The sequence below is a fragment of the Nannospalax galili genome, unplaced genomic scaffold (assembly GCF_000622305.1).
Source record: "Nannospalax galili isolate Female #2095 unplaced genomic scaffold, S.galili_v1.0 scaffold1467, whole genome shotgun sequence".
NCBI classification, from domain to species: Eukaryota; Metazoa; Chordata; class Mammalia; order Rodentia; family Spalacidae; genus Nannospalax; species Nannospalax galili.
The window spans coordinates 156,297-180,531 of record NW_008356269.1 but is presented as its reverse complement, the minus strand read 5'-3'; the positions used below and the strand labels follow the sequence as shown (position 1 = coordinate 180,531).

Below are 24,235 nucleotides of genomic sequence, written 5' to 3'. Positions count from 1 at the left end.
TATGTGCAATGCCCTCAGAAGCCAGAAGAGGGCACTGGATCCCCAGAAGCTGGAGTTACAGTTGTTAGCTACAATGTGGGTGCTGGAAATCAAACACAGGCTCTCTACAAGAGCAGCTAGTGCTCTTAATCAACCTCTGAGCCAGCTCTCCAGCCCCTTTACCCTACCTAGTTCTACAACCCCTTTTTTTTTTTTTTTTAAAAAAAAAAAAAAAAAAAAAAAAAAGACCACACACACTCACACTACACACACTTAGGTTAGAAATCTGAGGTCAGGTTACTGAATTTTTGCCATATTATTCTCCAAGTAGTAGTGTGGAATTAAAGTCAAACCAAAACTGTACAGCTATGCATTTACTGAGTATCTGGCCTGCTTCATTTGCTGTAATCTAGGTGCTCTACTCTCCAAGTGTTGTTCTGCTCCCTACCACTGTGTATGCCCATGACCACACTGTCAAACATGCTTTTCCAAATTCTGTCTGCCAGAAAAACTGCATTACTAAACACTTACACTCATGCTGTGAATTGTCTGCTGAGGACTCAGGTTCATTTATGCTGATCAGAACTTTATTCTCATTCTACATTGGTTGATTCTCCAATTTTTAGGTCACTTAAAAGAACTTGGGAAGGTCTACAGATAGATTACTCAGCAATGAAAAGCACTTGCTGTTCTTGAAGAGGGCTCAGGTTCCATTCTCATGACCATAAAGAGACTCAATCAACCAGCTCTAACTCCAATTCCAAGTGATCAACACCCTCTCCTGGCCCCCACAGGCACCAAGCACTCCTCACATGGCACACTTACATACATGTGGGCAAAACACTCATGACATGAATACCATGGTGTACATATATATATTCAATCAGTGTCCCACTGTGTAGCACTGCCCAACCTGGAACTATGTAGATCAGGCTGGCTTTGAACTCAGATCCTTATGCCTCTGCTTCCTGAGTGCTAGGATTAAAGACATACACCACCATGTCCAGCCCTTGAGTGTTGTTTCCTTTGTGACTTTACAATTTCATCTCTTCCTACTCAGAGCTTTGTAAATCTGTTGAAGGAATGGGTTTCTGGTGACATTTTGAATATAATACACTTAAGAGTCTGTTGTCCAAGTAGAGCTCCAACAGACATCTGAATATACAAAAGCTGTGTAATAGGAAATATTCCCAACAAGGGATGACAATATATGGTGGTGGCAGTCCTGTAAGATTAGACTGTCTAACCTCATAGTTGTCTTAGTTTGTGGTCTAAGTATTACAGATCGTACCTTGTCACTAAGTGACCCAAGACTAGCTGAGAATAATAAGATTAGCGCTAGATCTCTGTGAGTTTCACAGGTCCTTTGCATAGATGATGTTTGAGGTTGTGGGAGTGGGGTTATTCAACATGAGATTATTAGGGCAGCATGCAGATTCAGCTCAGATGTTTAGTATTCTAAGTAACTCAGTCATGTTGGACCAAAGACTGCTACTCCATCATTTCACAAATTGAAAATGGCATTTGCTTATCAGGATCCCAACTATCCCAAACACCATGAGCTACCCTAGGGCCAAAGAAATCACTCTTTGCTTTGAGTTGGAGAGTCACACCTTAATGAGACTTGTTGATTAAAGGTAGACATAAAAGGCTCTGAGTGTTTGGTGGGTGTAAAGAGAAGGGGGATAAGTAGTTCCAGGTCAGCCTAGACTCCGAGACCCTGACTCAAAAAAAAAAAAAAAAAAAAAAAGACCCCAGCATCACCATAAGCATTTCCATCTTTTGCTACCAGCCCCAACCCTGACGGAAGATTAAATTCTCATCCTACAAAGCTTTAGCCGATGCAATCAATGTGAATGGAAGAACTGTGTCCTAGAGCAGAAGCTCTATATGGTTCTGAACTTACTCTTTTCCTTCTGCCACAAAGCAGCTCATGGACCACAGAAATGAACACAAGTAAGGCATAAGCTATTATATTAAATCAGAGAATCTGTGAGCTCAGTTTTACATGATTAGATCAGCAGATAGAATCAATCCCCCAGCATACTTTTTATAATCCATTTAATTTAATATTCCATTAAGAATGATCAGCATTTCCAAGGCATGGGGGCCCACACCTTTAATCCCAAAACTTGGAAAGCAAAAGCAGGTGAATCTCTGAGATTGAGGCCAGCCTGGCCAGTGAGTTCCAGGCCAGCTGGGGCTACCAAGAGACCCTGAGTAAAAAAAGTCAAAAAAAACCAATAAAAACAAAAAACTAAACCAAAACAACAACAAAACCAAAAGAAAAAAATACAAGATTAACTCAACAATTGCTTTATGCTTTAATCTTTAGAATATAAGCTGCATAGCTTTTTAGAATAAAAAATAATATAACTAAGTACATGCTTTAGTAAAACAATAAGCAATCTGTCTTTGATGAACACTGCATAAGGTGACGGATTTCACGGTGTAACCTGCAAACAGACATGACAACAGGTGATTGTGTGTGGCATACTGCCTACAAAGAACATTTGGACAGAACATTAAATATAACACAGCACACAATTTCAAGTATTCAAGCACTGCTTTCTGGCCAAGTAAAAGCTGCCACCAAAACAACCACCACTGCTGTGTTTCGTGTGGATACAGCATTTCTTTCCCACAGTGAGACTGGCTCAGTGCAGCTTGAAAGCAGTGTGAGGAATGATTCTTCCCAGTAACATCTGAGGGGGAAGGAACTAAAGAAATAAATTACAACATGGGATGATGGCAGTAAGAGAATGAGATAAAGGGAAGCATCTTTGCATTATTGCATGGTCTCCTGAAGCAGCATCTGTAAAGGACGATGGAAAGCTGCTTGGTTTTTACTCAGCTTGTCCACCATCTCTGCGGATTGCTTTGGCTCCCATAATGCTGGTTGCTTTATGAGAGCACATACCCCGTAAGTTTCCTGCTCTCTAAAGAGAAGGTAGTTCATTTCACAAAAAGCATGGTAAGAAGCACCCAACCAAGGGACTCAACATGATAGGTTTGGGGCCCACACCATGGGCTTGCCAAGGCAGAGCTTAAAGCATCATTCAAAGGGCAGCTCCCTCTAATCCTTTGTCTACAGGGTTAGCACAGTCCAGTCTGAGGAAAGCAAATGGCTGGGCTTCAGAAAAGGGCCCTGGGGATGACAGGCAGCCCCCAGTCAGCAGTCCTGTTGCTGGTTGTGCGCATTCTCTGCCCGTCTGTGAAGGGGCTATGCCTAAGCACAACAGGGAGTCCCAGAGTGTCCTCTAAGCTCTAGTATGCTGTAAATACAAATGTACAGTACAGCTGTTGGATACATTAAACAAAATTGGATCTAACATAACATAACATAACATAATATAGTATCAGACTCTACTCTAGAGCTTCAAGTTCAGAGACCGCTGTCCAAAAGGGAACACTGGGAAGGTGCTATGGTCCCCAGCCTTGCTGTGGGCTGCTCCTTCAGCTTTAGGAGTAGTCAGATGCTGTCACAAGCTCAAACCACTGCCTGAGGGCATCACTGAGGGTCTCAGGAAGTGCATTCACATCTCGAAGAATGATGTAGAATGGAAATGGGAACTCCTCCATGTAGGATCGGATTTCAGGCATCTCTCCAGGTCCTTTAAATATTGGTACTTTAATGTCCAAGATAGAATCCTGTTAACAAAAGACTTTTTTAAAGGAAAAGGAAAACTAAACGTGGTCCTTGACTAGCTTATCTGTGACCTCTTTAGCTGATAAATTTGAAATACTGTGTCCTATTCCCACATACAAAACTTTTATCCCATGTAATCACGACAGCAGCTTTCTTCCTGAGCACCCCTTTAGGAAAATGGAAAGAGGAAAGGGGACAAGGACAGAGGGGAATAGGACCTGCTTTCCCTACAACAGCCAGCTCCATTCTGGGGAGAATTTGTACCTGTTGCTGTCTAGGGGTTAACCTGACCTGCAGCGCGATGCTTCCTCAGACATTACTGCTCTGTGGGCTTTCAATCTGCTAGGCTTGCTGGCTCTGGCTGCTGAGATGGTATGGAAAGAGCTGTCTCTATTTAAAGGTGGTCATGAACCACTTTAGCAGCTGCCAAATTTCTGGTAGAGAAAAATTAGGGAGGGATTTAGGAGCTCATGAATTTTGGCTTTCTTGCTCATTACCTATAATCTTTCTGCACTGCTGTATTTCACTGTAAAGTGGGCAAAACGCTCTCTGCATTGCTGGGTTAATGTGAAGACTAAAAGAAGGCACAGAGCAGGAAAAACCTCAGTATGATGGAGCAGTCACACATTCAGAGCAAGCTGAAGGGGCTCCCTTTATCTTCAGAAAACCTGGCTTTTAGTACTCACCCGTGAATTAGGATTATCCAACACAACAAAAATAACAAAGATGTTAGCATTCTGGGCAGCCTGAACTGCTGCCAGGACTCTTTCTTTGCCCTCAAGGAAAAGGCCCCGTCCATCAGAGACTATTAGGAGAAGCTGTGCAGTTTCTGTAGCAGTCATACATGAGAAAGGGAAAAAAACCAAAAATCCATTTTTAAAAAACAATTCAAAATCACCAAAGTCATGTATGTACAAGTCAGCAAAGGCTTTCTGTATGCTAGTAAAGCCAAAAAGACCTCTAGAACTGCCATTCTGGTTCCAGATCAGATCACACATTAAACTTCTATCAGTACAGTCTTTCATTAGTGCTTCAAGAAAGGTCAAATTGTAGAGCAATTCCAATCAACTCCAATTGTAGAGCAACAGATAGAAAAAATAAAACATTTAAGGAGCTGCTAAGATGGCTCAGCGGATAAAGGCGCTTGCTGCCAAGCCAGATAATCGTGAGTTCAACTCCCTGGGACCCAGGTGGAGGAGAGCAACAACCCAAAAGTTGTTCTCTGACCTCCACATGTGCTCACACACATACATATATGCACGCAAGCATGCTTACTCCTATGAATTTTAAGGACCACTATGATGAGTAGGTGACCAGAAGTGATCAATGATCAGATCAGAAACTTGAAATTGTGTCTTCCAAATTTCCTATGGATTTTTCTCCCAATTCCATGTATACCTAATTTTTCCTTCTCTTTCCCTCTTTTTTTTTTTTTTTTTTTTTTTTCTTTAAAAAAAAAAAAAAAAAAAAAAAAACTGGTACAGTACAAACCCCAAAGCAATCACAGTTAGGTTAATTTGTTTTTTAATTAGGTTCTTCTCTGATTTCAGGTAATGTAATTTAAGTATAATTTAATGTATCTTATACTCCTTTCCACCACAATTTTGAAATTAATCTATCATATACGTATTAGCTAGCACCTAGTGCCTCTATGGATTTTAATCCTTGCAAATGTGCTCAACATAAATTTCTGAATGAATGAGTAAAGAATTCTAACCATGACAGAATTCCATCTGTTTATTTCTTCCTATAGAACATATGCTTTAAAAAACAGTGATGGTGGAGGAAGGCTTGGGAGATGGCTCAGTTGGTAAACTACTTGCCATGCAAGCATAAGGACCCAATTTCCAGTTCCTAGCACTCATATAAAAGGCAAGCATGGCAGTGTACGCCTGTAACCCTAGTGCTGAGAAAGTGGTTTTACAAAGGAGGATCCCTGGGGTTTGCTGGCCAGTCAGTCTAACTGTGAGTTCCAGGTCAATGAGAGACCCTACCTTTTTAAAAAAAAAAAAAAAAAAAAAAAGGTTGGTCATGGAGGCACACAACTTTAATCCAGCACTTGGGAGGCAGAAGCAGATGTCTGTGAGATTGATGCCAGCCTGGTCTACACAGCAAGTTTCTTAAAAGCCAGCAGTACTTTACATATACATCCATACACACACACACACACATACATTATATATATATATATATATATATATATATGAGAATATATATATTTCCCATACACATATACAAATAAAAACAAAAAAAATGGTGATGGCAGAAAAGGTTCTTCTTGCAGCAGATGGTGATTAACAGAGACCCACAATGGTCAATGTGCAGAGGATAAGAGACTGTTCAGTGCTCAGCCCTTAATGGGACATCTGTATTGTAAGGCTCAGGGATCACTACAGAAGAAGAGGAAGAAAAGACTTAAGAGCCAGAGGTGGTAGATGGGCGAAACGAAATTGTGGTATCTGGACACCACAGGGCAGTTGCCCATAAGAACCCACAGCATGTATTACAGCATGAACAAGACCTGTGCAAACCCAAGTCAGATAGGGGCCCAACATGGATGGGGGAGGCAGATAGGAAGTCCTAGCCCTAGCTAAGGATCTACTGATATTTGATGGATGCTGGGAGAGGGAAAGTCAGTTTTCCTTACTGGTGTGATGGCTGGTAGGCTGACCAGAACCATACCTAAGAGCACTTAGGAACAGATTAGCCCTGACAGGCCTTAAAAAAAGAGACAAATAGCAATAGAGGACATGAAGTGGAGGGGTGCAGTAAGGTCAAAGTGGAGTTGGAAAGAGGTCTGAATATGACCAAAATACACTATGTGAAATTCTCCAATCAGAGGCTAGAGAGATGGCTCAGAGGTTAAGAGCACTGGCTGCTCTTGCAGAGGACCAAGTTCGATTCCCAGCACCTACACGATGGCTAACAACCATCTGTCACTCCAGTTCCAGAGGATCTGACACCCTCTTCTGACCTCCACGGGCACTGCATGACATGGGTGCACCCACCTACATATAGGCAATACACTCATACACATAAAATAAAAATAATACGTTTTTAAAAGAAAAGAAATCCTCTAATCAGTAAAATTAAAAGATGGTGATGGGTACAGCAATATGTAACAGACTGCAAATACATAGAAAGAAATTTGTTAATAAAGAAGAATGTAGCTCACCTGGATTGAAGTTTTGTGATAGTTGCTGAGCAGCTGCAAACATGTTAGCTACAGATTCTAGAAACTAAACAGAACCAGACATAGATAATTTGAAAACCACTTAGCCCCTTCCTGTAACCACAGAGATTCAAATGATTTCTGACACTGAAGTGGTTATCAGATAACTTCCTTGGATCTATAGGAAACCAAGCTTACCTTCTAGTCACCTATAGTAAAGGAAGAATAATCCCTTACTGAATAGCATTAACCACAAAGTTCTGTCATTATCAAGCATATTGTAGTCTATAAGACACCCCAAAGGAAGAAAAATGAACAACTTTCTTCTTTTAAGAAAATAAAATTGTTCAGCAAAATAGAAAGCAAATTTAGATCAAGAACTAGGAGTAGAAATACTATTTTCTGCTATTTTCTTTCCCAGAGAAAATCTTTAGCTTTACTTCCTATCATTTCTTCTCTAGGCTAAACAGGAGAGAGACCAGGCCTAAATTCAGCTAATTGATAGGGAAATAAGTTATGTTTTTCACAAAGTTCTAATGCTCAAAAAAAATAGGCAAGGGAGGGGAAAAAAACATGAGTGTGCTGAAGTCAGATGATCTTTGAGGAGCTTGAGAAAAGGAAATTACACCTTGGTTCACAAATGATGCCAGGGTGGCTTCCACTCTAGCAACACACAGCCAAGAGTTAGGACAGCTCTATATTAGGACAATGTCTATCCTAGATGCTGTTCATGGTGATGGGCTTCTAAAAACTTAATGCCTCAATATCAGCTTCAGAGTGATGTCAAGCAGTCTTGACTGCGTCAGCGTACCTGCGCAATCTTGGTTTTCTTTTGTTGGAATTTGCAGAGCCGGAGAATCTGGGACCCCGAATAATCACTGAACTGCTCGTGGAATGGGTGCAACAGCTTTACTGACTCCCCAAAACTTGAGAGAAAAACCAGATACAACATGAGCAACTTTTTTTTTGTTGTGTGAGCAAAACAAAGGTTGTGAAGATTTTTCCTATTGGAATTAAAAGGTAGCATTACCTGCACACTGCAATCTGACCCACTTCCAGGAGAGTCAAAGCATTTCCAATCACAGCCAAGGACTCAAATGCAAGCTATGAAAAACAAAGTAAGTGTTTAAGGAACCAAAACTCTTCTATATCAGCTTCAATAACTTTTTTAATATAAAGATTCTCACAGAAAACATGTTGTATGGCACATAGTAAACAGCATTACTAAAGTATCATATGCTAACCAACTCAGGGGCTGGACTGGTCCTCATGTCCTGCCCAGTACTATAGATGCTCAAACCGAAGTGCATTATATTGATATGAATGGTTTGCTCCAGACATTATGTGACAATGATCTTGAGAAATATGTGCCATAAGTACAAACATTTTTCCAGGTTAGAGCCTACCTAAAAATTAATCATACATTAAAAAAAAATTTAAAAAACAATTTAGAACTCATTCATATGTAGTAAAGTCAGACTATAAAGCTGAGGTAGAAAGCTTTATTACCTAAATAATAGCATACTTTTAGAATTTAAATGAGCTGAAGAAGCATTACACTAAATATTTTATTTATATATACAATGTCATTCAATGGTCATTACGGGGGCAGATATTGTTAAGACTCATTATTTTTCAGAAAATGAAACTGCCAATAAATAAGTTGGCCAAAATCAGATGGGGAGATGGGATATGAACCGAAGTTCAGAAGTTAAACTTATTCCAGGAAAACGTACATTTTAGGTTGGTTGTTGGCTTATGCCAAATAACATTACTGTAAAAAAATAACAAGCAGCCTATAATAGTGACATTATACATAACCTTATTTAGGCTCCTAAGCTTTGGTTTTTTTTAATTTTTTAAAAAATTACATGCTCGGTGGCAATGGGCCCTTTACTTGCTGAGTCATCTCAGCAGCCCAAGCTTTGTTAACTCTAATAGAACATTAACTTTAGATAATTTCAGATTTAATGAAATGCATTCTATGTAAGTTTGTCATACAACTTCCTAAGTATGGCTATCATACCTTTCTGCCCAATAATAATGCAAACATTTAGACAGGTTTGGTTTTCCTTCTCTTCCTTACCTGTTTAGTGTGGTTGTCTACCATGCTAGAAGAGTCATCAATAGCCAAACAAATCTGGTATTGTCGTTTACTGGGCTTGGTCCTTCGAAGCCAAATCTTGTCTTTCCGAAATTGACTGGCAATATATGGAATGACCTTCCGCATGTTCAGCCGCTTCCCCGTTCGATAGTCTCCTCTATTACATTTACCCAACAGGAGCAAAGATTAACAAGTCCTCATCACTCAGAATTTTCTTTTAAGGGCTAAAATCTTATTACTAATACCTTAAAACCTACAGTGCTGAGTAGCCAGTCCTCTGGCACAACAAGACTTCAATTGAAGTCTTCAATTGTTGACTACAGGCTAATGTCTTCTTGACACACAGCCAGAAACACTAGTTACAAAAAAAGCTATGATGCATTTTACAAAATTAGGGGAAAAAATTCTGCTTTAAATACAAAGTACTCTCCCTTTTCTTTTCTAAACCATGACTTGGACATCTTTGTGGTCAAAGACCCAGTTGAGTAATACAACCTACCACAAAGTGAGCTGTGCCACATCTAAGGCCCAGTTACCCATCCAGTAATGAAAATGCCAGCATACCATATATTTCCATATATACCATAGAAAAGTGTATATATACACAGTTACCGTGGTACAGATAATAGGCAACAGGGTAGGGACACCATACTGGTGCAGAGATGGCAGAAGGGCAACCTGGAAGCCAATACTATAAATGGTCCAGTGCTGAGCTCAATAGAACTGACAGCACATCTTTCTGGGCACACTAATATGGGCTCTAAAGTGGAAAAGAACTTACTTCAACTTGGCTGCCTGGGTAGGCTCTAATATGAGACGAAGCTGCTCACACAATTGTTGTGAAAGAGGTGCAGTTAAGACTAGGTAACTCTGCCACATCTCAGCTGCAGCCTTCTCCTAGGACAACAAAAATGGAAATTACCCTTAGAATGTTGAATCAAACACAACTTGCATGAACCTTCTCAATAGGAGCACTTTAAAGCTTCTCACCAAGTGGCTATCCAATCAATTAAAAATGTCTCCTCCCACCAAACCCAAAACCTATGGTTCCGAGTGAGAAAGAGTGCAACAGGGTACTTAATGACTGGAATTCATAACCAAATCAACAATTTATTCTTGTCCCTTACAGACTATAACCTGCACACTTAATACAGGGCGGTGAATGTGAGTGAGGAATTTTGGTGCCAGCAGATCCAGCCACTTGTTTTTGAGCTCTTAACAGGCTTCAAAACTGAAAGTGCACATAAGTACAAATCATGGGCACAAAGCCCTGTGATCTTTATACCAACTACAGCAGAGCACTCAACACACATATATGGTTGGAAGGATGATGGGAGATACAAAATAAAAATATGCACGTATATTGTAGATTTAGAGATGTCATTATTAAAATGAAATACTGGCAAAGCCACGTAGCAAGCAATGATCTGGTAGTCTATTCTCAAGATGACACAGCAACCACTGTCTCATCTAGTATATCCATTACAGAACCAGCAACAGAAGTTAAAGAAACTAAACACATCAGTTTCTGTTTTTAATTGGACTATAGGTCTAGTGGGGAAACAGGTAGAATCCTATGGATACTTAGGCTTCAAGTCTGTAATTATATTCTCCACTTGTGTCTACTCTCTACAAAGGTAACTGAGACTAAGAACCTACTGAATTGTTCAAACTACTTTGTGGAAAAGAAAAATAAAACCCAGGAACTGCAACTTACTTCTTCTGAACTACCACATTCCAGTGACTGCCATGTCTCCAGTTGTTGCTCCATCTCCTGTCTCAGCTCATTGACATCTTTTAAAAAGGGCTAAGTAGGAAAAACTACAGTTAAGTGGTGGCCCTGGTAAGAGTCAACTTATTATCATCGGCTGTGATCTTGGTACAGTTACACGCCCGAACTAAAAACTTAAGCAAATTTAATAGTGCAATAGGACAAAGCCAGACTATTCTGTTTCCTGTTTTGAGAGACATGGGTGAATGAAACTTTCATCATTTATAGATATAGCCTAGCCAAAGAAAGCAAAACTCTTTATTTTGTGTGTATGTAGAGCCACATGTGCACACGTATGCATGTGGAGGCCAGAGGACAACAGACAACTCTGGGGGTTCTCTCTCAAGAGCCACCTAGTTTGTGGGGCTCCAAATCAGGTCCTTACTAATTGAGTACCGTCCCAGCCCTTGACTATATATTCTTTACTCACCAAATAAAATGGTCTTTAATAAATCTGTATCTCTATTAAGTCAAACTACTAGTGTGGAACGACTCAGTTAAAGGGCTCTTCCTGGGGCTGGAGAGAGCTCAGTTGGTAAAATGCTTGTCTGACCAGCACAACTTGAGTTCAATCTTCAGAACTCTTATAAAAACAGTCAGGCGTGGTGGTGCATACTTGTAATCCCAGCACTAGGGAGGTGGAGATAAATGGATCCCTGGGGCCCACTTTGGCAAGTTCTAAAAGTTGCCTCAAGAAAAAAGTAGACAGTGCCCAAGGTTGTCTTCTGGCCTCCAAACATGCAACCTCTCCCCACTACACACACCTATAGGCTCCTCTTAAATATAGACATTAAGCCAAGATTACTACTCCTAAAATTTTTGATAAGGACATGATAGCCTAAATAATGAGTTATTCCATAAAAGCTCTAAAGCAACTCAAAATTAGTCAATAATTAACACAGCAATTCATGAGTCCATTACCTGGAAAACTGTGTCCACAAGGAATTGATGGAGTGTATGAATAGTTGAATCTTGCCTTCTCTCTGGCCTTTCATTCTCTATATCTTGGCGGGATGAGTCTGTCGTCTGGTCTTGTTCTTCTTTTGTTTGAACTGTCTGAGTCTCCATCTCTATCTCATTAAAGCCTATTTTCATAAGGACATAGTTTTATTTATCATATTTGGACAAAGACAGCCTTCATTATTGCCTATCCTACAGATGAATCACATGTCAACTCATTCACTCAACAATTTCCACACGTTCCTCCCTGCTCTGTGTTTTTTGTTCTGGTCTTTGTGGGGGGGTCACTGTCAAATCTTACTACTTTCCCCTCCCCACCCCCTGATATTGAAGACAGGTTTTCTAGGAAGGGAAACGGAGACTAATTTACCCTAAACTTGTAAGGATGGGTGCATGGCCAACTTTGATGCATGCCTAGCATCAAACCCAAATCCTGGGTTCAATCCCCAGCACTATAAAACAATCAGGACAAATAAAATTAAACCACTCTTCTATATTACAGTTAGGTGTGGTTTTTTTTGGTCTTTTTGAGACAGGGTCTCCCTGCAGCCCCAGCTGTCCTGGAACTCACTAAGTAGACCAGGGTGGCCTTGAACTCATAGAGATCCACCTGCCTCTGCCTCCCAAGTGCTGGGATTAAAGGCGTGTGCCACCACGCCCGGCTAGTTAGTTAGGTTTGAATTCAGGCAAGTAACAGGGCTTCTTCTTCTTTTTTTTTTAAATAATTTTTCAAGGGAGTGGGGGTGGGAGTTCTAGGGATCAAACTCAAGTTGCCGTGCTTGCACAGCAAGCGCCTTTACTTACTGAGCCGTCTCACAGGCCCAAAACTCTACTTTTCCTGTTGTGTACTGGCCAGGCAGTGGACAAGAATGAGGCAGAAGTTAAAAAGCCTTCGAAAAAGCCCTGGCAGGCTCTTCAGATTTTACATTATTCTACTGTTAAAATTATTTTTTTAAAAAAAGAGTACACATCAAGCAAATTAACTGCCTAGGTAGGTAAAGCAAGCCTGTAATCCTAGGATTCTGAAGGCTGGGGCAGGACAGCTTGAGTTCCAGGTCAGCCTGGGCTACACAGCAAAACCCTATCTCAAAATAACACACATACCCTATACTTTGTCACAGAACTTGGTTAGTCATGAAATGGAAATGTGTTACATTTCACATGTATTTTCCCCATTCTATTTTAGTATCTTTCTATACTCTATGCTAATATATCTTAATAGTAAGTAAATGCATTAGTTTTATAATAATAGCCAACATATCTTATTACAACTGCAGTAAAACACGACTCTGCTTTTACATACATCTTTTAAAAATTTTATTTATTATTTTTATTTTATGTGTATGAGTTTATTGCCTGCAAGTGCACTGTGTCATGCAATGCCCACAGAGATGAGAAGAGGCTGTCGGATCTCCTGGGACTGGAGTTACAGACAGTTGTTAGCTGCCATGCAGGTGCTGGGATTCGAACCTGGGTCTTGTGCAAGAACAACCAGTGTACTTAACTGCTGAGCCATCTCTCCAGCCCCTTACATATTTTTTAAAAGATGTGAATTTGTTAGAAGTTCCGTTTTACCTTAACAGATGGTATTTTGCAACACTACCTTTGTGCCCTAAACAGACTATAGTGACTTTACTATAGGCAAAGTATTCATCTAAGCCATATATTAGAACACGAAACAGCTGTTGGAGAGAACTGACTTCTCTAGGATCAGAAGCAAGACTCACCAGAAGCTGTTGTGCTATATGACTTGACTTCCTCTGGCTTCAGCTGCTCTGTGTCCTCTGTTCTAAGCAACTCCTCTTCTGTTTCCATGAGGAGATCCTCTGCTTCCTCCTCTTCCTGGTCCTGGCCAGGATCTTTTGCACTCTGTTGTTGCTCATTACTGGCCACATCTGCCAACAGAGCACAGAAGCAGAAAGCTCAGATTATTTGAAGAGCAAAGTGATGAGTGGACTATATCTCTGTCACTTCTAGCTTCTCAAGATTCTAGTAATGCTGGATCTGCCACTGCCCACCTATGCGACTACTCCGACTCTTGTCTGGGCTTAACAATTCCTACTGCCTTATTGATATAACTGCCTGTTGTCTACTTCCTAGAAAAGTTATAAGGATAATGTGTAACTACACATGCAACCACAAAAATAGGCAGTTAAGATTTTTTTTTTTTTTTTTTTTTTTTTACTGCTATGGACAGAAAATGAACCAAAATAAATAGTGGGCACATGAGTCAAAGCAGCTATTGAAAGCCATCCTCTAACATGTAGGTAGAAAAACTATATTATCAATAATTGGTTATGAATATAAAATGTAGGATCTCGTGTAGCCTAGATTGGCCTTACACCTGCAATGTAGACAAAGATGACCTTGACCTTCTAATCTTCCTAAGTGCTGGGATTATAGGCATGTGCCACCACACTTGGCTTTATCCAATGATGAGGATCAAATCCAGAGCTCTGTGCATATTAGACCAGCCCAGGATCCATTCTCTATCCCCTGTCCACGACCTCTAGGTCATTCAGCGTTATAAGCTCACAGGGATACAGAGTGGAGTCCTGCTTTATCAGAGGCCATAACACACTGCGGAGCATAAGGAGTATCTGGAAAAACTTTACATAGCTTTTAATCTACTTTCTTTTGATGTTCAAAAAAATATACTATAATCAGTTCTGTCCCATCCTCAGAAGTACACAATCCCATATTTGAAAGGGAAGAATGGGAAGTCACAGACTACTAGAATGACTGACGGCTTATCTGCTATAGAGACACTTTTCCTTCTCTTTTCACTTATGAGGAAGTTCACAAATTCTGCCATTGCAGGGGCAGACCTGGTGACTCTGAAGAAATGTTCAGTATCAAAAAAACCCTAAGATCAGCACTAGAACTGGATACAGCCAGCTGTTTGTGAAGATAAAGGACTTACCCCAAACCCAGAAACTTTAAGCATTTACACTTGGCTACAGATTATGTACCAGAAATAAAAGTTTTGGTAAGTGAAAGGAGAAGCCTTCTTGGTACCATACCATAGGTCTGTGTGTCATAACTGTCACTGCCTTGTTTAATATGTTCAAATGTATCTGCATCTTCCACCTGAGCCTGAGGCCGGGCTGGCCCCTGCTCAGCCTGGCTGTCTGTATCCACAGTCTTCAGTCTCTTATGCACACGCTCACTGTGGTCACCCATGCAGCGTTCATTGTCAGCCTGCCCAGGTTTCCTCTTAAAACTCTGTGGGAATTAAGGAGATTCATCAGAGGCTTGTATGTGATGGTAAAGACGGAAAAAAACCACAATGTCTATCTGTATAGAATAGGTTAAGTAAATACGTACAGCCATACAATAGAATTCAATGCAGCTATTAAAAGAATATGATTGTGATATACAATTTCTATGATATGTGGCTTTTTAATTATAAAATTTTTTTATGCATGAGTGTTATGTTTGCATGTATATAAGTACACCTGTGTTGTGCAATGCCTATAGAGGACAGACGAGAGCATTGGATCCCCTGGAACTGAAGCTACAGATGGTTGTCAGCCGCCATGTGGGTGTTGGGATTCTAACCTGGGTCTTCTGTAAGAGCAGCATGTGCTCCTAACCTCTAAGCAATCTTCTTCAGCCCCATGATACACATTTTGTGTGTGTGAGGCTACAATGCCTCTTGTAGCAAGGCTGGCATTGAACTTACTATGTAGCTGAGATAACCCTGAACTCCTGATCCTCCCACCTCTGCCTCCCAAATGCTGGGATAACAGGTGTGTGCCACCATGCCTGGCTCTATGATATACTCAATAAAATCAAGAGAGCAAAGAAATATACATACGAATCTGTGAAAGATAAAACTGGCAGCAATGACTTGCTCTGGAAAGAGTCCCTTTGGTGGTGTGGGGATAGAAAAGCATGTATGTTTTTAGGGGACTGGGCTGTGTGTATGTGTGCTGTGTCTGTGTGTGTTTTAAATATAGTAAATCATTTCACGGGCATAAACACATCCTGTTTAATAATCTTAAGTTTTAAAAGCAAATGATGCAAAATGAAAAGAGTAAGACCAGTTATAGCGGGTGCTGGACAGCAGCACACAGCTCTCGGGCTCTATAGCAGGAGCAGGGGCCTTCACTGGGAAAATTCTTTGGTCCTGGGTCTGCCAAGACAGCCAAGGCTAGGAATGTGGCCATCTGTTGTTTTTAACTACTTTATTTAGAGCATATTTTTCTACCTGCCTTGATCTAAATTTAATCAAAGGGTGATAGAAACCTGTGTATTTTTCCTGGTGTGTTGCTGGGAGGCCAAACGTGCGATGAAGTTGGATTCATGGCCTTCTGCCTGGTTTGCATCCGCAGTTCCACTTCCATTCTCCTAGGAAAGCCAAACCAGAAAATAAGGAGGAAGAAGGTATTACAGCACTGGCTGCTTACTGAGAGGGTACACCTCCGTCACACCTCAAAGCTAGAGAAACCACCCCTAACAAAGGTACTGTCTGCTGTCAGAAGCCAGAGCACCGAGACCCTCCTGGGGGCCCATGCTTTGCCCAGCTGATTAGCACTTTATCTGAAGGAGTTTGTCTTATTCTGAGGGTAGGACAAACAAGGCTGTGTCCTTAAATATAGAATGGAGAAAATAGAATGTTATCATCTATTTCAGAGAGCTATCACAAGGACTGTTGAAATACTGAAACTGTTTAGCACGTAATGGATGTCCAATAATGTAAGTTATTGTTGGTAAGGAAAGTGAGTTCAAAACAGCTAAGGAGCAAGCCTCTGATGTTCAGTGTTCCACAGCACACCAGTAGTTTGAATTGGGCTGTATTTCCATTATTTCTATACATTATCACTTTTTAAAATTACATTCAGAAGCCTAGCAAACAGCAAGGAAAAGTAAAGTGCTCTCAGAGGCATAGTGATCTCTACATGAAGTTTTATTCAACCTTTCTTTTCTTGAGTTTTCTGAAAAATAACATGAACCTGATTCTACTAGACAACTATCAGGTCTAGCAACTTTTTCTTAGTAAGCATATAACTTAAATATAGCCTGTAGCAATTATTCTGAAGTGAGTCCTGAGACTTATACAATAATTTTCTTCAAGAATGGGAGATCTTTTAGACGTACACACCACATATATATACAACACACACACACACACACACACACACACACACACACACACACACACACACACACACCAGAAATCACACACAAAACAACTACTGCTGAAGAGCATTTCAGATGGAGAGGCAGTGGGGGTTCCTTACCTCTTTCCCGGGCTCCTTCTCTGGTGCAGGCCCTGCCAGTTCCACAGCCTGTGCACTCTGCACACTATCCACACCAGTCTGCCCATAGGAAGTATGTTCCTTCTTCTCGGTAGCCTCTGGCACCTGCTCCTCGGTGTCAGACTTCTCCCCTTCCTCTTCCTGCTTCTGCAGAGAAAACAAACATCTTCTGGGGGAAGAACGTGAGGGAGTCCAGTAGGAAGTATACTTCCCACTTCTAAGGGGAGTCTAGAGATAGAAGATCTTCAAACAAAACTTAAAAACTCCTTGGTGATGAATATCCTAAAAGAGATTCTGCTGGGAATGAAGTATTTTTTCCTACTGTTTTTGACAAGGAAAGCCCCATATCCCATAATACCTGAGGCTGGAGCCCTGGGTCAACAGGGCTGCCATCATTCTCTCCACTTTCCTCAGTGGCCTCTCTCTCTTCTTCCTCTAGAGACTGTTGTTGCTCTTCTGAGTTTTCCTCTGGATGGTCAGCAGCATCTTTCTCTTCATTATCAGATCCTGTGTCCATCTGCTCCTCACCTTCCATCCTGTCAGATTCACTGGGGCCCTCGTCAAGCTCCTGTGGACCTCCACCTTCATTCTGCTTAGTTTCTTCATTGATTTCTTCCATTTCATGACCTGCTTCTTCCATATCCATTGGCTTTTCTTTGATCTCTAAAGGATTCTCTTCTAAATAGAAAAGATAACTTAAAAAACTTAGGATTTCTCAAGTAGAGAGATAATATACAAATGTTTTAATTCTTATTTTCTATGCCAAGGATTAATAAACTATACGCCACAGGCTAAAATTAGCTCTCCAAATGTTTCTGTCAGTCAAGTTTTCTGGAAAGATAGCACATACCTTCTACTTATGTGTTTGTTCCATCTACTGTTTGTTGTTTGCTCCCCATGATATTTATTCTGCACAAAGAACTGAATATTTCCAATACAGCACTTATGGACAGCAAAGCTGAAAATATTATTTGATGAGCTGGAGAGATGGCTCAGTGTGTAAAATGCTTGCCCCACAAGCATGAGGATCTGAGTTCAAATCTCTAGAACCTATGTAAAAGCCAAGCACACTGCCACTCTGTAACTCCAGTATTACTACAGTGAAATGGGGAGGCAGAGACAGGCAAATCCCTGGAAGCTATGGGCTGGCTTGGCATATGTAGTGGCGAACAACAAAGAGACACATCTTGATTTCAAATAAGGTAAAAGGTGAAGACTGACACATGAGGTCATCCTCTGACTACATATGCTATTGCAAGTACGCACTGTGTTCACACAAATGCACACGCATCACACATACACATTATTTGAGTCTGTAAAGTTTGCCTGTTGCTGTCCACACTATGCTTTCATATTCTAATTTCAGTGGCACATTAAAAAAAAGTAATTGGTCAAAAAAATGCTATAAATCAAGAAACTCCCACAATAGGAAAATTTTAGATCAAGCATAATAGCTTAATGCTCCAATTATCACTGTAAATAACTGGTGATATCATTCCTTATCACACATAGAAAATAACTCACATTCAAATGAAAACATTTGAATTTGAAAAGGTTTTATTTCTTCTTTTGCGTGTGCTCTTGTGTTGTGTATCCAAGTGCATGTACAGGCCAGAGGACAACCTTCGCTGTCATCTTCAGGGATGCTACCCACCTCCTTTGAGACAGGCTTTTTCACTAGCCTGCAGCAGCTCACCAATTAGGGTAGACTAGCTGGCCATCAAACCCTGGGGATCCTCCTGTCTCTGGGATTACAAGTGTGCACCCATGCCTAGCTTTGTAAGTGGGACATGTATTAAAACTCAGGTCCTCATACTTGCATGGCAAGCACTTTACCAACTGAGCTATCTCCCCAAATCCCCAAATTTTATTTATTATAACTATTTTCTTATATTTTGGACACTTCTGAAAGCTATTAGTAAGTGATAATCGGCTCCTTGGCTCATACACCCTAGTCTAAATGAACCTAAATAAATGGATATTTTAGGGAAGATAGCTTATTATACTCAGCAGCTTTTTTGTTGTTGTTGTTTTGAGAGAGGGTCTCCCTGTTGCTCCAGTTGGCCTGGAACTCACTATGTAGAGTCTTTCAGTTTTACTCTTAATATTATGTGTTCTTGGTTGCTGACACTAGAATTGAAGTCAGATTCCAATATTAGATTTTCATATAGTCTACTTAGTAATTCTTTTCTAACTTGCTGTTTTTGTTTCAACATTGGTATCAAAATTATTCACTTAAAATTAGCATTCCTAAGTATGTAACTCCTTCAAATCAGCAAAGTTAACTCCTATCTTTCTGTGTGGCTGGGCAAGAGACAAGGAGACCTTTGGAGTCACAATGGTTAAAATGAGCAGCAGATGCACTAATCATGGTGCATGTGATTTTTTTAGGGAGTACTCCCTCTCATATAGTGACTTCATATTGCGAAATGAAGACATCAACAGCTGAAATCATTATTTCCCTAGATATGATGTAACTGGGCTGTATGAGAGGCATTGATATACCAAGACTGCATTATGAACCCACAGGTAGAACATAGCAATAGCTTTGGAGAGAGAGGTATGTGATGAAGTGCCACTAGAGCACAGCAATACAAAACACAGGATGGGAAATGGCAACAGCAAAAGAGAGTGACCTGTTGGTCTATGAGCTATGTATTTACTCAAAGTGGAATGGAGCTATCAAAACAGGACTTCTGACCTCATTTTCATGGGCTGAACAGAAATCAGATACCGCCCGTTGCCAATGATGTCTATGGGTTACTTGAAAAACGTACCTTCTCCTTCCTCATTGTCTGTATCCTCACCAGCATTTTTGTCCTCACTGTCAAGTTTCAAGTCATCTGGAAGGTCCAAGGCCTCAGGTTCTGGCAGCTTTTCCTGATTGCCATGGTAAGGGTCGACCTCATTCTCATCATATTCCCTCTTTAGGACAATAAAGAGAGAGCATGGAGAAAAAGAACTTTCTACACAAAAGTACAACTTCTTTCTTCCCTAGTAGTGCCCCAACCCAAGTCTGGCCTCCAGCACAGGGTGAACCCAGTTGAAATATCACAGCACCCACTAGTGGCTGTAATAGTTTTGGGTCTTCCATGTTAACTTCAAATCTCACATTCTGTACAGGTTCTCTAAGGAAAACAGACTCTATGTTAATTTTTTTAAAAAACAAAACAACAAAATCACTTATGAAAAGAAATAAAGGACCATATATCTTAGTTTCTTACTATAGCATGAGCCCAAACAGCATATATACTACATCAGCAGAAATCAATAGTTTAAGATACTTTAATCTACCACATCCACCCCCTACCCCACTCCCACCCCCGATGCCACACACCCCACCAGACAGGATCCCAACTATGTAACCCAGGTTGGCTGAAAACCCATGAAGGGCCTGCTTCAGCCTCATGAATGCTAAAATTTTGAGTGCATGCCACCATGTCCAGCTCAGACACACATTCTTTTATGAGGCACGGGAAAACTACTGATGTCATGAGACTGTCAAAGAATTGTGGTCTTATTTTTTTGAGACAGAGTCTTACTATGTAACCCTGGCCTTGAAGTCCCAGAGAACTACCTGCCTCCACCTCTGGAGTACTAGAGTTAAAGGTATGTGCCATCATGCCTGGCCCAAGACCTATGGTCTTTAGTCAGGAGAACAGAGAATTTTCAAATCTTCATTACCTCATCAATTTGTTCATTAATTTTCTCTTGGCCTTGTTCAACATCTTCAGATTCTGATTCTTTCTCATTTTGATGTTTTTTATGTTTGTTCAAATTCCCAGCATCCAAGTTGTCATCTTTAGCAACAAGTTCAGAATCTTCCTAAATGAAGAAATTATCATACTCAGCCCAAGAAATTTGCTTCTGTATGGCTAACCCCTCAGATGATGATGATTATTTTTGCTATCAGGTGTCTGATATACAAGAATCTGGCTGACAGACTATTATTCATGAGATGTCTAGCTCTGCTCAAAGAGCAGCAAAAACAGAATGAGAAGAGTGGGTCTGACAGATGCATCACACTCTGCTATGTGGCACCCCCAACCCTGGAACTCTCGGATAGGAGCTGAGGAAAGCAGTGGTACATGGGAGAATTAGCCTAGAACATCTGCATGTCTGTTTTTTAAAAGTTCCCTTCTCTGTAACATAACACCCCAGAGGACTTAGGTTAGACTGCTCTTTTAGGTCAGAATACAATTAGGTGAGGTAAGAAAGGAAAAGAAGTGATCGAAGAAAGGGAAGAAAAACAAAGAAAGAGAAGCAGCAAATGGTAGGGAGTAGCAGGTGGTGAGGACTAACTCCTTTCAACCTGGGATAGGGGAATCTTTATTACCTCATCCATTCCTGGTCCTGTCTCTTCAGTTTTACTGTCTTCTTCTTCATCTTCTTCTTCCTCATCGCCCCAAAGTCTCTCATCTAGCTTGTCAGCTTCCTCACCATTGAGCTCACCCATCTGCTTATCCAGGTCTCTGTCCTCATTATCTGATTTCTCATCATCCTCTTCTGAAAGGAAACGCACTGGGCTCAGTTAGGCAGATCCCAGGTCTGCGTGTATAAAAGGCACAGACGCACGTCCTCCTGGCAAAGGTCCCATTCTGAGATCCACTGCTTGTTTCTATAGAACACTATAGGCAGATATGCCTTTAGCTCTACCCAAGCAGTTCTATGTACTTTGCAAACTGTTTGGAAGAAAAAGAGCTTAAATGTTTGAATAAAAAGTAAGGAGCTGTCAGGACATCTTGTTTTGATGCTGGTGGAATACACCACGGGACTCAGCAGTTGCATTTTAGTTTCAATTTGTATCCATGAGATGGATCAGACTAGGTGATTTCCAAGTGTACTTGCCTCATTTCCAACAAATTTTACTATGATTTTAGCCAAAGATCTAAAATCAAGTGTAGACTAATTAACTAGAAATTTCTTGCCATCATCTTTGTCCAATGCTTCCTTTGTTGATCGTTATTCCCTATGCTTCATAGGCAAGCACTTATACACATCTTCTCTAAGGCTGGCATTCATTTCTTGAGGACCTTCGCTTATGATAAGATGCTAAATTTCAAATTTAAAGCTTTTGGAAGATTTAGAGTAAGTGCTGAAATGATGGCACAAACATGACAGATGACGTGTTATAAAAAATATATTCTCGCCGGGCGTGGTGGCGCACGCCTTTAATTCCAGCACTCAGAGGCAGGCGGATCTCTCTGAGTTCAAGGCCACCCTGATCTATATAGTGAGTTCCAGGACAGCTGGAGCTACAGGGAGACCCTGTCTCAAAAAGACCAAAAAAAAAAAAAAGCTTTAATATTTTATGTGTATGAGTATATTGCTTGCATATATGTAAGTACAACTGTGTTGTGCAATGCTCACAGAGGTCAGAAGGCAGCATCTGATTCCTTGGAACTGGAGTTATGGATGGTTGCTAGCTGCCATGTGGGTGCTGGGAACCAAACCAAGGTCCTCTCCAAGAGCAGCTAGTGCTCTTAACTGTGAGCCATTTCTCTAGCTCCATATTCTCAAAATTTTAATGATGAGGGAAGGTTTAGAATATATTTAAAACAAACAAAAGCAGACTACAAAAATGAATATGGTCTATGTGTGTACTTATATGCCACAAATGGGGGGGGGGGGAAAAACCCCAAAATTTATTAAGTAGCTTTTGTGTGTGGTGGGCTTAACAGTATTTATCTTGTCCTTAAATTTTTAGTAACACATTTATTACTTGTGTGTATGTGTGTACATTCTTGTGTGTGAGTGTGAGTGAGTGCACATAGGTCAGAAGACAACTTCCCACTTCATTTGGGACAGGGTCTCTTATTTTTCCACTCCATAAAAGCCAGGCTAGCTGGCCTTCGAGTTTCTGGGGGTTTTCTGTCACATCTTTCACTGCTTCCTAGGAGTGCTGGGATTACAGATGCTCAGGCTGTGCCTGGCTCTAAGTGGGTTCGGGGATTCAAACTCGGGTCCTCAGGTTGACATGTAACCCACTGAGTCATCTCCTTAGCTCCTTACTATTTTTGTAATTAGGGAAAAGCTCATTTTAAAAACATTGCCCCAACGAGTTCAGAGTCCAGCTCTATTACAGTTCATCTTGTTCTGGGCTTCTCTGCAGGGCACCACTGTCTACTTCACTCAGCACATTAGTCAATGTCTTGGATACTCAAAAAGAGAACCTCTAAACCTATGAATTCTGCCTCAGAGCACAAGTGGCTGCTGATGTTGACCTATAGTTATGTAGAATAACCAACCTGTTGCAAAAGAATGTAAGAGGCTTCCTACTGGACTGGAGAATTTCCTGAAGAAAATATTTATGTTTTTAAAAAGCAGCATTAAGGACCTATCTCAGACCTTGTTCTTCCAGCTCTCCATCATGCATTTTCCCGTCAAAGTCCTCTGACATCTCAATGGCATTATCCTCGCCCTTAATATCAGACTTTGAGTGCTCTTCTTCCTTCTTTTCTTGACCCTTCTGAAATGTATCTTCTACCTTTATCAAAAAGCATTAACATCAATGAATGTTGTACTTTGTGTTTGCTTCAATTCTCAAATAGAAACGTCAGGGTTAACACTGTGAAAGTACGCTGAAGTACAGGAGGAAAGCAAAACAAAACAAAAACCAAACATTATTAGCCAATTTTGGCACTACTGATTATCACTTTTTATTTTAAAAAATATTTTATTATTTTTATTTTTTTATGTATATGAGTGTATTACCTACAAGGATGTAAGTGCACCTATATTGTGTAATGTTGGGAGGTCAAATCCCTTGAAACTGGAGTTATGAACTGTTGTTAGCCGCCATGTGGGTGCTAGGAATGGAATTCAGGTCCTCTGCAAGAGTAGCCAGTGCTCTTAACCCTTGAGCCATCTCTCCAGCCTTAATTATCGCTTTTTATAGCCAAGTTTTAAAAAACATTACTACTCCAGGCGCTGGAGTGATGGCTTAGCAGTTAAGGCACTGGCTGCTTTTATAGAGGGCCTGGGTTTGGTTTATAGTACGCACATGGTGGCTAGCAACTGCCCATAACTCCAGTTTCAGGGGATCTGAATCCTTCTTCTGGCCTCCATGGGCACTGTACACATGTTGGACACATACATGTATGTAGACAGAACACTCATACACAAAAAAATTAATTAAAAGAAAAAAATAGCCAGGTGTGGTGGTACCTTTAATCCCAGCACTCAGGAGGCAGGTGGATCTCTGTAAGATCAAGCCCAGCCTGGTCTACATAGTGAGTTCCAGGCCAGCTGGGTACAAAGGAGACCCTGTCTAAAAAAGACCAAAATAACAATAACAACAACAAAACCAATTACCATTTATCAAAAATACACTCTG

General features: G+C 40.7%; 1 protein-coding gene across 1 annotated transcript in view; it reads right to left on the bottom strand.

The window, feature by feature from the left end:
- Window positions 1-2,279: 2,279 nt before the first annotated feature.
- The window catches only part of Mdn1 (midasin AAA ATPase 1), a 167,478-nt gene continuing 145,522 nt past the window's right edge, over window positions 2,280-24,235 (bottom strand). The window contains exons 85-102 of the mRNA XM_008854517.3: window positions 23,248-23,386; window positions 21,236-21,405; window positions 20,584-20,724; window positions 19,677-19,824; window positions 17,258-17,577; window positions 16,882-17,046; window positions 15,887-15,988; window positions 14,659-14,860; window positions 13,363-13,530; window positions 11,597-11,760; window positions 10,622-10,711; window positions 9,686-9,801; window positions 8,887-9,061; window positions 7,831-7,904; window positions 7,612-7,726; window positions 6,804-6,867; window positions 4,315-4,457; window positions 2,280-3,630 (exon numbers count right to left, since the gene is read on the bottom strand). Of these exons, the coding sequence (XP_008852739.1) occupies window positions 3,442-3,630; window positions 4,315-4,457; window positions 6,804-6,867; window positions 7,612-7,726; window positions 7,831-7,904; window positions 8,887-9,061; window positions 9,686-9,801; window positions 10,622-10,711; window positions 11,597-11,760; window positions 13,363-13,530; window positions 14,659-14,860; window positions 15,887-15,988; window positions 16,882-17,046; window positions 17,258-17,577; window positions 19,677-19,824; window positions 20,584-20,724; window positions 21,236-21,405; window positions 23,248-23,386 (2,685 nt within the window). The 3' untranslated portion in view covers window positions 2,280-3,441. The remainder of the gene's footprint in view (window positions 3,631-4,314; window positions 4,458-6,803; window positions 6,868-7,611; window positions 7,727-7,830; window positions 7,905-8,886; window positions 9,062-9,685; window positions 9,802-10,621; window positions 10,712-11,596; window positions 11,761-13,362; window positions 13,531-14,658; window positions 14,861-15,886; window positions 15,989-16,881; window positions 17,047-17,257; window positions 17,578-19,676; window positions 19,825-20,583; window positions 20,725-21,235; window positions 21,406-23,247; window positions 23,387-24,235) is intronic.